This window comes from Cynoglossus semilaevis, chromosome Z, assembly GCF_000523025.1.
Source record: "Cynoglossus semilaevis isolate Cse_v1.0 chromosome Z, Cse_v1.0, whole genome shotgun sequence".
Taxonomy (NCBI): Eukaryota; Metazoa; Chordata; class Actinopteri; order Pleuronectiformes; family Cynoglossidae; genus Cynoglossus; species Cynoglossus semilaevis.
Window position 1 is genome coordinate 10570131 of NC_024328.1, and position 13633 is coordinate 10583763.

Consider the following 13633-nt stretch of genomic DNA (forward strand, 5'->3'; position numbering starts at 1 on the left):
ATTATATTATTATTATTATTTAGATATATATATGTTTTATTATTTTTATATTTTCAGACCATTAGTACCATTGGTCAGGTACCAAATGACCCATTCCCCACGACTGCTCAAAGTTTAGTAATTAAATATTTTAAAAATAATTAGATTGATATTTTATATTTTTTAGAACTTTTAATTTGTTGAAAATCACACAAAAAAAATGTATACAAAAATCTGTTTAATGATAGTGTCATAGGGAGCCAGGATCTAATAGAGTCAGCCCCTGCTGGCCAGTGGTAGTAATACAACCAGAATTGAATTTATGTTGAGTTTGTGGATATCCTCACTAACTGAAGGGCTTACCTGCTAGTATGGTTGGTTTGAGTGCTTTTGAAGAGATGCTCCAGGAAAATAGAAACAGAAACCTGCAGGAAAAAGCTACTTCTCACTTGATTTATAGCAACACTAAACACAGACCTCAACAGTCTACTCCTATTGAGTAGTCTCGGGACTGGCCTAATGGAATGTCATGTCAGTAAATTATGATCTTGTTTTGAGATAATAAAAAAAAAACCAACCAAACATCCATCAAGAGCCTGGTTGCAGGATATGACATTGTATTGTATATTATATTGGACAAAAACAGACTTGTACTTCCAGCTTGTCTTTGGGTATTGTTTCTTTCATTTCTTACATAATCAAAAGTTTGTTGTCAAAACTAGCAAGTGCTATGCTATTAGCTTAGCAATTAGCCAATAGCATAGCAATGACAACGATTTGTCTAGGTTTATTTCTGTTGTTATATATGCCTTGTCAACAGTTTCAATGTTTGCTAAAAGAAACAAATATTTCAAAGGCTGCATTGAGCATTTATTATATTGAGATCCACAAGCAGTTGCTATAAAAAGAAGCGCCACATGTAACTAAACCCATTTAAATAATACATTGCTGATCTGTGTTTTTGATCTCTGTTTATTTTCTCTCTACAGTGCCTGGGAACTTGGGCTGCTTCAAAGACAGTGGTGATCCACCCACTCTGTCAGGAACCAGTGAGACTTCCAACAAGCTCACTATTCAAAACTGTATCAGCTTTTGTAGAAAGCAGAGATACAAGGTAAGATGCCAAACACAGGTACGGTTCAGCTGTTGCTGCTTTGTTAGCGTTTATCTTTGTCCTCCTGCACTATTGAACCAAAAGAACGACATATCTTCAGAATAAAGACACTTTTAGTATAAAAGGCAATCCCAATAAATTGCTAATATACACTCACCGGCCACTTTATTAGGTACACCATGCTACTAACGGGTTGGACCCCCTTTTGCCTTCAGAACTGCCTCAATTCTTTGTGGCATAGATTCAACAAGGTGCTGGAAGCATTCCTCAGAGAGTTTGGTCCATATTGACATGATGGCATCACACAGTTGCCGCAGATTTGTCGGCTGCACATCCATGATGCGAATCTCCCGTTCCACCACATCCCAAAGATGCTCTATTGGATTGAGATCTGGTGACTGTGGAGGCCATTTGAGTACAGTGAACTCATTGTCATGTTCAAGAAACCAGTCTGAGATGATTCCAGCTTTATGACATGGCGCATTACCCTGCTGAAAGTAGCCATCAGAAGTTGGGTACATTGTGGTCATAAAGGGATGGACATGGTCAGCAACAATACTCAGGTAGGCTGTGGCGTTGCAACGATGCTCAATTGGTACCAAGGGGCCCAAAGAGTGCCAAGAAAATATTCCCCACACCATTACACCACTGATACTATACTATACTGATGCTCGGTTTGAGCTGCAGGAGATTGTCTTGACCATGTCTACATGCCTAAATGCACTGAGTTGCCGCCATGTGATTGGCTGATTAGAAATTAAGTGTTAACGAACCATTACTGCTAAAGTGAGGCCAAGTGGTCCTCAGACCATAGATTGGGAACCACTGTTTCACAACTTAATCCTTTTTTTCTGGACAGTGTGTTAATCTATCCCAGGGGAACTAGTCTTGCTTCTAGAACAGTGGTTCTCCAACTTTCTAAACTCTGTACCTGGATCTCTCTGAGTACCACCATGATGACCAACATTAGAATATAGCAGCATAGGCCTTCACTGTTAGCTTCCACCACATGAGAGATGTTTAGAAATGTTTAGAAAGATGTTTATGTTTAAATGTTGTATTAATTGTACATGGTATGTTTCAGATTTATTCAATGGAAAATGTAAATGTGAAAATATGAATTATCCCCACGTACCACTAGAGAGCGCTCGCTGTGGTACTCATACCACAGTTTGAGAACCACTGTTCTAAAGAGATTCGCCAGGTTACTTTAAATATTTTTGTACATAAAATATATTTATATAAGTTATTGATAACTCCACAGAATCACAACCAATTTGAGCATTCTGAAAACCAATGAGACATGGGCAAAACATGCAAATGTTTTGCAGAAAGGCCATCTGTCACCTCAGGGAATCAAACCTTATTTTTAGCAGTCAGGCAAGGGTTCTAACCATCAGTTTCATAAGTTTATGAGTAATTTTTTTTTCACTCAGGGAGAGTGTGTGCCTTTTTGTTGTTCACATTGTCCCTCTCATTTGACAAACAAACTCATTTCCCACATTATTTGTAAAAGATAGACATAAGCCGCCGGCTGCCGGAAGCTTTTATGTAAATGATCCGCATTCAGGAGCGGCAACACCAATAATTATCAGAACACGGTTTAAATCCTTTTTATTCATCCATCAAGTGTCTCTGTGTTAAAATGTTTCAAACCAACTGGCAGATCATGAATTATCCCAGCAATCAGGACTGATGGCTGAAAATGAATGGTTATAGTTGTAATGGCCACTTCCCATTCACTGCAGGTTTCCCATCTCTGGCAGCCCATTGTTCCAACTTAAATTGTGCCAGGTGTTCATTTTTGGTCTCAGCAGATCAGGTTCAGCCTGGTCTGCAGTGACAGGTTGTGACAGCTCCACCCTCCCCTCACACTGCAGCAGATGTTACAGGATGTGGTGGCAGATTCGCACAGCGCGCCTGCCCTCGGACTGTCGCCGTCTGTAACGCGGGGTTTGAGATCCCAATGCTTGGGAGAGCAGATCTTCTCTGACATTTTGACAAGGGGCATGTGTGTTGTGCGAGACAGCTATTCAACACTCGCTCGCTCCATCAGAAACATTCACACTGGCGTTCTCAAACGTTTATTCATCAGATAGAATAATGCAACAAGGAAGCAGCTTGAGCTGTATCGGCGAGGGCAGAGGCTGCGTGAATTCCTATTCCATGAGCTGCAGAGTGGGAAACGATGCATCACCTTCACTTCTGTGAATTCATTTGGGGCCTGAAAATTGGACAATGGTGCCTTTTTGATTGAAGGACAATAGTTCTCTTGAGGACCAGCAGCCAGTGGTGGCGTGGTCAAGATGTGTGAAGGTTTTTGACATTTTACACCCCTACAGTGACGTAGTTAGGAATAGTTCACCAACTGTTTTGATTAGAATGATGGACAGATGCCTTTTTTAAATTCTGGGTGAAATAACAAGGTGGTCTTGGTGGGGGGAAGGTTGTAGCTCCGAAGTCACATCATAGCATTGTGAAATGGACACCAGGAGAAAGACAAATTACACAAGATAGGTATGCCACAATAACCCAAACTGTTGGTTAGATACTGGCACTTTGGCCCAGAGGCAATGTCTCTGTCAGTGGTGTTGAACCCCAGGGTTCACCTCCTGGACAAGATCAAATCCCGGTTAGGGCAGTTGGTACCTTCCAGTGGACTCACCAACCGTGGTGTGCATAAAACCAGACACAGAGGAATTCTTGTGTGACTTAGAGACCGAAATAAGGCACAATTTTATACTGAAGTATACTATTAAATAGCAATAGAAAATTTTAATAATTTAGGAGTTAGTATTGCCATTTTGTGTCACATGGATATTGAAAATGATTGCATATATATGGTGGGATAATGAGAGGCTGTTGGACTTCCATTCAAGCTTTTTTTTTGCCTCACTGTGGCAGGAAAAACTATGTCTGCGTGTCATGCTGATGCTGTCAGCTCTACTGTGTCCGAGGTTGTACCTGCAGCATGTGGAGGTGTTTATGACCTGAATATAGAATATTGTGTTAATGGTTATTGTACCATGAGGATCAGATACAATGGAAAAAAATCCATATATTTGATCCCTGGAGAATAGCTCACCTAAATTATTTCAATGCATTTAGTTTTCTAAAAAAGTCAAAGAAACTTTTGATCTGCTTCAAAATATGTGAAACCGTTGGAAGGTTTCACTTTAATGAGTGGCAGAAATAATTAACTTTTTTGCAGATGATTTAATGATTTATATGTTTTTTTATTTCCTTAATTTTTCTGCAGCTCGCAGGCATGGAATCCGGATATGCCTGTTTCTGTGGAAATGAGGTTGACCTGCAGGACCATGGGGAGTCGCCGAGCAAGGAGTGCAACCATGTTTGCTTTGGAGACCACACCCAGCCCTGCGGTGGAGATGGCTGGGTCATCGTCTTTGATAGTGAGCGTTGTTTTAACGTGATACAAAAAATACAACTAGCAAACTTCAAAATAAGTACCCTAGGGGGCCTGCATCCCCATTTTGAGAACCACTGAATTATGTATAAGAGATATTTCATTTATTTCATTTAAATAATATTTGTGGACAAGTTATCAACCTTTACATCATTTTTGTTCTTTTATTTTTTTTAGCTCGAGTAGGGGCCTGTGGGGGGAACTACACCTCTCCGTCAGGAGTCATCTACTCTCCTGACTTCCCAGACAAATACGGAGCCAGCCGCGTGTGCTACTGGACCGTCCAGGTCCCCGAAGCCTTCGCCATCCTCTTCAACTTCACTTTCTTCGATATTTCCGATCAGACGGACATGGTGGAGCTACTGGACGGCTACACCAACCAGGTGGTGGCGCGCTTTGACTGGCGTAGCCCACCACGGGAGCTGGTGAACATCACGGGCAACTTTGTCATTCTCTACTTTTACTCTGACCGCACCAACCAGGCCCAAGGCTTTGCTCTGCTTTACCAGGGTAAGTATTCAACACTAATAACTTTTAGTTTACAGATGTCACTGCAGTCATTTACTGTCACTTTAAACTGACATGAGATGAGTGTCTCCATCCCCCGAAAAGTGCTCTTTAATTGCACGCTATATATAGTAGTGATACCGTTCTAATTCATTGTACAACATTTATATTGAACCATTTTTCTTCTTCCTCCTCTTCTCCTTCTTCTTCTTCTCCTCCTTCTTCTTCTTCTCCTACTTCTTCTTCTCCTTCTTATTCTACTTCCTTTTCTCCTTTTCTTCTTCTCCTCCTTTTTCTCCTTCCTCTCTCCTCAGCTCATATCCAAACCATCTCCACCTCACCTCTCTAACTTCATCTCCATACTTCATCATCCCATTTCTACTCCTGTCCATCCTGGTGACTCCTAGTGAAGATCTCAGCATCTTCATCTTCTCAACCTCCAGCTCAGCCTTTTGTCTATGGTCAGAGCCTCTGTCTATAAACCACACATCAGAGCAGATTGAAGATAACATTGTTAAGATAAGATAAGACTTTATTCATCCCACACTGAGGAAATTCAGTTAAATACATTTAAAATCACACTTAGTGAAATGTCATTATATGCTATTATGCTATCATTTGGTCCATCAACAACACTTCTGACTACATCCTGTTGGCTCTGCATCAGTCACATTTGCATGTTTGCTTTGATGATGCGGTCATGGACATTTTTTTGTCATTAATCCAGGGTTAGAGTAACGATTGTCAACTCTGTGAGCCCGATGTCACGCCACTGGCAAATTCTTTTTTTTTTTTTTTAATTTGCAAGTCAATGTTTCCCTGCCCTGGGTGTGAGGTGCCATATTCAAATAACGTTGTGTTTTCTTTTGTATGGGACTCTCTTATCAACCTGCAGCAGACCTTTAACTCCTCTGCACTCAAACTTCCACAGTGATTATTTTATGCCACCTACATACAGGACTCTGTGATTGTTTTCCGCGTCCTGTCCCCCCGATGCCGTCATGTGACTCCAGAGCAGACATTGTGCAGTTAGAAAACTCACACTGAATTATTTGTTGTGTCTTCTCTTTAATATCATAATCGGTGGCACAGACCACAAATAATTCAGCTTATGTGACATTCAAGCTCAGACACTCCTCGCTCCTCCTTCTCCACCTACATTTGTCATTCTGTTTGATGTCTATTCTAATATCCCAGGGTCCATGTTTTCTGAACACATAACAAGAACAATCTAAATTGCCTTTAATTTTCCATGTCAGTATTTTACATCAGGATAAAAAAAAGTGGATTCTGTTAGAAAATAAAAGCTCCCTTTCCAAAACTCCACAATATTTATAAAGAGATAAACACATCAAATATCTCCTCAGTCCCAAAGGGAGCAGTTGAAATTACTGTGATAATAGACGCTCTTATCTGGCAGCAGCAAAGGACGCCAGCCAAACCAGGCTTTTTAGGCACAGTCCTTCGACTACAAATGGGGAAAAATGTGAAGTTCTGAAAAAAAAGAACAATAGTTTTCTCTGAAAGGTTGAACAGTTCCATAAAAAAAAGATCCAGCTGTAGTGTTTGAATGAAAAAATGGAAACGCTTGATTTGAATTGGATTATTTAGTTGAGAGATTTTGTCTTCATTGATTTCTGGAGGAATTTACAAACTTACAGGGGGAGCAACCAATTACACCAGGCGTCCCAAACTGCTAATGTTTATATATGTATTTATTTTTATATATACATATATATATATAAATATGTGTAATTTTGTCAGCTAATCAACCAGCATTTCATATCGTAGTCAACAGTCTTCTCCAACTACAAGTGGGAACAGTGGTTAGTGCTCTTGCCTTGCAGGAAGAAGGTCATCAATTCAATCCCCAGCACAAACTGCAGCCATGGATTTTTTCCATTTACTGCAGTTCATCCCACACTCACAGGCCATCTAGAATTGTCATATTTCTAAAGAATCCTTTCAAAGCTGCCTAATAAGAACAAGTGTGTAATTGTTCGGATTCTTTGAGGGTTTTATACATTGTTGAATCACTGTATTGAATTTTTCCCCCCGGTATTTTAGTATCAACAAAGTCTCCGGACAAAAAGAACAAGGCTGAAACAACTTGTACTTACTAAGAGCTGTAGAAATAAAAACCCATGCCAGGGCTTTCATCTGCAGATGTGGAGGCCAGGTTGTACAACACAAGCAAGACGTATTCACAGCACGTAGACTTTGGGATGAGGTGTTCAACGTAGTATCACATCGTAATTTTTTCAAAATTATAAACTATCCCCAGGCTTGGGTGCTGTGGTTTTTAGAAGAAAACTCTGCCCATCTGGAGCTGAAGGCAGGTTGAAAACGAAAAGATCTCAGATGGAACTCACGTCAGGAGCAGCTCTGGACGCCACGTTTACAGCAGAGTCAGTGTGTGCAGCTGGTATTAAATAGTCACTGGTGACTCGGCTGTATATGCTATATACTTTCAACAACAGAGTCAACACAACCTTATCTTATTACTGTATGTTGGCTGCAGCGTGCCTATTTACCCACAGGCGTGATCAAAGGCATGCTAAGTGATCTGTGCTAAGTGATTTGTGTCCGTGACTTGTAGAAATCACTCACAGCTCTGACTCTTTGGCGCAGATTCAACGCTCGCCACGACTTTTCCCCGAGAGCGAGGAACACATGAAGCAGCTAAGCGGTTACTTTTGATTTCCAGAGGCTTTCAAAACGCACCAAAGTAGACACGGAGTTATTGCCAGGGTCCGCGGAGTACAGCCAATTTCAATTTAAACATTTCCCATATTTTTTTTTTTATTTGTAATTTTATGGTGACTGAGAGCAGCAGATTTTCATGAATATAGCGTTTAAATTTGCTGAGATGTAAGAGATGAAAGGGAACTGATTGTTTGAACTCTCTGTTGTTTTTACCTTATAAAAGCAGGAGGCTGTGGTGTTTACTCCTGTGCAGCTGATCACACTGTCATCACACCTGAGCTGATGTCATTGCAGGAACAATGATCAGAGTAATTACAAGTCATTATGAGCTTAGTGTAACAGTGGGTGCGTCACATTAAAAACGTAAAGTCTAGGACACCTGTAGACTGAGTGAATGGCTGACATTCACTCAGTCACATGACAAGGAGAGGCTAACAGCTCACTTATGCAAATGACCTTTTCGTATTAAAATACATGTGATGACAGTGCGGTCGGAACAGCAGGATGCTTCAACTGTCATTTTCTGTCATTAAATTAATTAGTGTCACACCCAGCAGTCGTCTGTTATCCTATTACTGTTCTCATGATGTTTTACTGATTAACGTTTTTCTTTTTGTATCATGGGATCATGTCGAGCACAAATTAAGTTGAAACAGTATACGTTTGGTCATGAGATCAGTCTCCACGACTGAGTCACTGAGTTATTGAAATGCCAGTATGTTGTAAGTGTGTGTGTCTCCACTTCCCAGGTTCAGGAGCAGTTTTGAAAGGTTTTGGTTTAACCCTGTTGTTGTCATACATATATACATATACGTACATATATGTATATATATTTATATATGTATAAATATACATATATACAGTATACATGTATTTATATTTATATTTATATTTATATTTATATTTATATTTATATTTATATTTATATAAATATTTATTACTTTTCAGGTTGCTTACTAGGAACAAATAATTGAATGTGGAGGCAACAACATTAATGTCTTCTTCATCTCTGTAACCGCTGATGTAGCACTGAGAAGCCAAGACACCAGAACACTAGAGGCTGAAGGAGTGGATGACGATGAAGGTGAGGACGTCTCCAGCACAGTAGGCCCAAGGCTGGCAGGTGGCGTCACCGAGAGATCCAACAGCACCTCCAACGGACGCTCCCAGATCCTCTACGTGATCACGTCCAGCCCCGGTAAACCGGAGCACAACATGCCAGGTCAGTGGGCTGGACGCGGCGAGACCAACGGCCACAGCGCTAGTATGTTGACACCCACTGTACACTGCAACCACTATCTCTGTCTCTACTGGGGGGCTTCCTGACTGGATCGACTAGTTAGCATGACCTGCTTTCTTTGACAGTATACGGGAAAAAAGTGTAACTACCGTATTTTCCTGGACTATAAGTCGCACCTGCCAAAGGCTGAAAAAAAGTGCGACTTACAGGAGAAGCAGATACTGGTGGACAAACTGGTGGAGTGCCCTCTAGTGGCTGTCAGTGTGAAAATAACAAACAGGGGAAATTATATATTTTAATATATAAGTCGCAAAACCCATCCAAAGGATGAAAAAAAGTACGACTTATAGTCAGGAAAATACGGTAACCCACATTTGCTCTCAGTTTCTCAGAGTGGCATACTGCGATCAAAAGTAATGCTGTGTGAGGATCGCAGTTTTCCCCTTTCTGTTACTCAGCAGCAGTGTTGCCAGGTACTAATACTAATACTCATACTTGTAGGATAACTTCACTCTCCGTACCATCAACAGACCTCTGTTAGCGGACTGTCCTGTTCTCCACTTACTATTTACAAACTCCGAGCGCCGTCATGGAGTGCGATCTGATTTATTCCTTAACCCGAGGGGAACAGCTGTGCACTGATAATGCATCACTGTTCTTTGACAATTTCCTGGCTGTACTCTGCTAACAGGTGTGGCGGCGGTGCTTGGATAATTATTTGGTTGCTAATTCTCCCAGTCTGCTCCAGTTTGTTTTCATTACAGGCACACGCTTTCTGATGTCTGTGTGTCTTGTCTCTCTCCCTCTCTAAAGTGTGGACCATCTACGCCCTGGCTGCCCTCCTCATCGTGACCGTCATCGCCATGGTAGCCAAGCTGCTGCTGCACATGACAGTCAAGTGAGTACAGTACGAGCACCGATACGCTTTATCTCAGCTCTCATGTTTTATCTGTGCAAAAGTTGGAAAAAGAAAAAAGAAAAAAATTGATTGAAGTCCTTCCATCTTTATAGTCGTTTCCAATTTTTTTTAACACGTTTTTGTTTGAAGGCAGTGCCAGAGTGTTGGTGCTTTCATATCACACCTGATCAAATTATCTCATTAATGAAATTGGACCGGATTAGACAGTGTTCAGAATTCACCTGGATGCACTTACTGTAATTGTCCATAATTAATATACAATTATATCATTATATTTCATACCATTAGTTAGTGTCAGACCTAAAATGTTCTTATGTCATCCAATTAGTGAGGCACTTATTGCTATGTGCCTTTTTCATCTTGGCAAATTTTTCAAATTTTTCAAAACAGAGATTTCGCTGCTCTGTTCTAATGAAGCAGGAACTTCCACTCTCTACTGAACAGTACACTCAGTCTGTCAAAGCTGCTAAACCATTATTGGGGCTTTGTCTAAATAATGACAGGGATAGACAGGGGTCCCCAACCACTGGCCTGGGGACCAGTACCAGGCCGTGTATCCATGCTAGTAATCTCTCAAACTATCTTTAGAAAGTTTTGGAAATTGTTTTGTATCTAAGTTTTTATTCAAGGTTCAAATGAAGCAAAAAAACTCAAAATAACCACATTTATACATAAAGTATAATTTTCTAATAATCTTATTATAATCATATCGTTTAATAATTCTTGTCCAAACACACTTTTAAGCTTTGAATTATTGCAGTTTTGGTGGAGTTTTATCCAATTGTTCTAGCTACGATTGTCTGATTGCTAGACGGATCAGACACTGACATTTATGTTCAAGAAATAAAACTAGATTTGTCAGTGAAATCACAAAAATCTGAATAACCAAAAATATTCTCTAAATTTTATTCAGGATGTGCCGCCAACAACTTATGAGACATTACCTTTAATTTAGGCGGTGACACAACAACGTCAATGGTCCCTGCCGACGGCGGTCAAAACACTCTGTGCCTAATTAAAAGCGTAGGAATAATGAACTAATGATTAGCTTGATTAAATTACTGAGTACAGACAATAAGAAACATTGTCATAGCCAGATGGATGGTGGTTTGAATTAATTGGGTCGGGCATCTCAAGAATGCAGCATGAAGAAGGAAATGTTTGAACATAAAGTACATACAGGCCACTTCATTAGCGACGTTGTGAGTTTCTCCTTTGAACAAGTAAGTGTTTACATAATTAATTATATATATATATATATATATATATATACCTGAGTTATATATATATTCAGGTATATATATACCTGAATATATATACCTGAGTTAGTTGTTAAAATTAGTAACTTTTTCAAATGAAAAAACCTAAAACTCTTTACCTTAGCTTAGCACTGATGCTACTGCTAACAATGTGATACCTTTCTCAGAACACTGTTCTCTTCCACAAAATAACTCATTATGCAAAGATAACAAATGTGTCAATATTGATGCAGGTTTGTCAGCAGCTCACAGGTGTTTTTTTTTTTTTTTGTCTCTCAATTATAGGCGTACACAGATATCTTTTTTCTAAGAATACAGTTGGTGCATCGTTGAGTTGACTTTCTAGTGTGTCGCTGGCACTAAAAGATGAATTCACTGTTTTTGTCTTTGACTTTTGGACTCACTAACATTAATTTAAATATAATAAAAATATATGTATCCCTTTATTTATTTATTTTATTTTTTATTTTTATTGTTTATTATTATTTCTTTATTTATATATTTATAAGGAATAAGGGAAATAAAAACAAATGATTTCAGCAGAAACTAACACAGCAGCAGTTATTAAAGTGTCAGTCAGCAGGTTATGTATATGTTGTATATGATGCTCAGTTTGTTGCCATAATTAGTAATTGATGATGATGATGATGATGATGATGATGATGATGATGATGATGCTCACTCTGACTCCTCTCTCTCAAAGATCTCCCAACATCTCGACAGTCAGCAGTTCAGACACCTGCAGCCAGAGCACGACCTCCTCTGAGCCCTGGATCATCCAGTACCGTCCTTCCACTATCTCCCTTTTCAAGAAAAAACTAAAGAACCACCACGGAGACCTAAGCCCCCTGGTGGGTAACTAGCATCATTACAACATCCCTCCACGCACCAAATGCCACCGTCACCCACAACTCTTCTGTAGCGGTTCAGGGCCCTTCAGGTGCCGGGCCCTAAGACAATAAAACTCTACGAGACACCAACAACAATGTGGCTCAAGATAAGGACTGAGTGACTGCTATTTAAAGGCCCATGGACAAAAAAGTGCAGAGCTCTGCCGACACAGACAGAGAGGAGCTGCGAGTGGCAAGAGTGTGGGAGAAAACGTGATAAATGAAAAGGTTTGCTGCTCTTACAAAGACACATGTCTGTCATCGAAGATGCAGACGGCCTCCACTGCTCACTGAGGCCGCACTTCAGTCGTACCTAACAATCAGCACACCGTCAGACTGCAGGAGTGGGAGAAAAAAAAAAGAGCTTCATCACCTGTGTCCTGCTGTGTCATAGTCATCACCAGGCTGAAGGACGAGATAAAGACACAGAGAGACAAAGATGTTTTTCGCTGTGCTGAAACTTTTTTTTTTTTTTTACAGCCTCAGTCCCCCCACATGTACACACACACAGACGTTCACCAACGTCCTACTGACTCCGTTTGAAAAAGTGCTGCTGTTATTTATGTTGTGCTTTTCCCAGGAGAGTCCACGGGACATGGAAACGTCTTAGAGAAATTAAACATCGCAGCACTTTGGAGTCAAATCACCCACCGTAAAATAAAAAAAGATCAGAGAGACAGAGATTGCGCCCGCCTACACTTTTGCTGGATACTTATGTGGATTTGGGTGGAGAGATGGAGCTTGGTGAGGGGAGGGCGGGGGGGGGGGCAGCAGTTTGCAGACTAACTGCCATTTAGGGAGACTTGGGAAGATCTGAGAGCTTTTTTTTCTCTCCCCTCGGATCATTTGTGGGTGGGAGACTTTTCCGGTTTGATGGTGTTCAAGTGCCTTTTGGATCCACCTCTCCCCTCATCTCAGATTCCTCACATCTGTTTCTTTCATGAAGCAGACTGAGGTCCTTCACAAATCTCTACACTTGTTTAAAAAAACCAAAAAAAAAACATCTGTGTATGTAAACAGTCTGAATCCAAACTGGGAGTTCTGCCACTTCAACACAAGGAGGAACATGAACGGTGCCATATCTTGTACAGTGATATGAAGCGTTGAACCTTTTGAACCATAGTACACTCAACCAAACACCTCTCCAGACTGGACCATTAACATTTTTGATTAATGATGATTTTTCTCTTTTTTTTTCAAAGTGAAAAATCATCATTTTTTCACATCATGTAGTAAACAAGGCTTTGAGAGAAAATAATTGTTTCTAATTTCGGTCTATGCTCGTATGTGTAGTGTTGAACATTTACTGAACATATTGTTCACATTATTTTATATTTTCTTTTTAATTCAGGGGAGGTGGTATTGTTGTACATTATGTAACTCATCATGGGGGAATGATGATATTTATGTATGTTTTTTTAATTCATTCTGCGTCTACATCAGACCGGCCTAACCCCCCCAATCCCCTCGGCCCCCCAGAGTACTTCTTATACCACTCAGCTCAGAGGACAAATGTAGCCTCTTCTGTCTCTTTAAAAAACAGCACATAAACAGTTTAAAAATCACAGGATGTCCCACGTCCTAAATCCTGG

General features: G+C 40.2%; 1 protein-coding gene across 2 annotated transcripts in view; it reads left to right on the forward strand.

Annotated features, from left to right (window-relative positions):
• kremen1 (kringle containing transmembrane protein 1) overlaps positions 1–12066 on the forward strand; it is a 61640-nt gene extending 49574 nt beyond the window's left edge. Inside the window, exons 4-9 of one of the 2 annotated variants that reach the window (XM_017043027.2) lie at positions 969–1093; positions 4353–4506; positions 4698–5030; positions 8761–8997; positions 9787–9871; positions 11855–12066. In XM_017043027.2, coding sequence (XP_016898516.1) covers positions 969–1093; positions 4353–4506; positions 4698–5030; positions 8761–8997; positions 9787–9871; positions 11855–12014 — 1094 coding nt within the window. In that variant the 3' untranslated portion in view covers positions 12015–12066. The remainder of the gene's footprint in view (positions 1–968; positions 1094–4352; positions 4507–4697; positions 5031–8760; positions 8998–9786; positions 9872–11854) is intronic. The other variant, XM_008336268.2, reaches the window with a different exon arrangement.
• The last annotated feature ends 1567 nt before the right edge of the window (positions 12067–13633 follow it).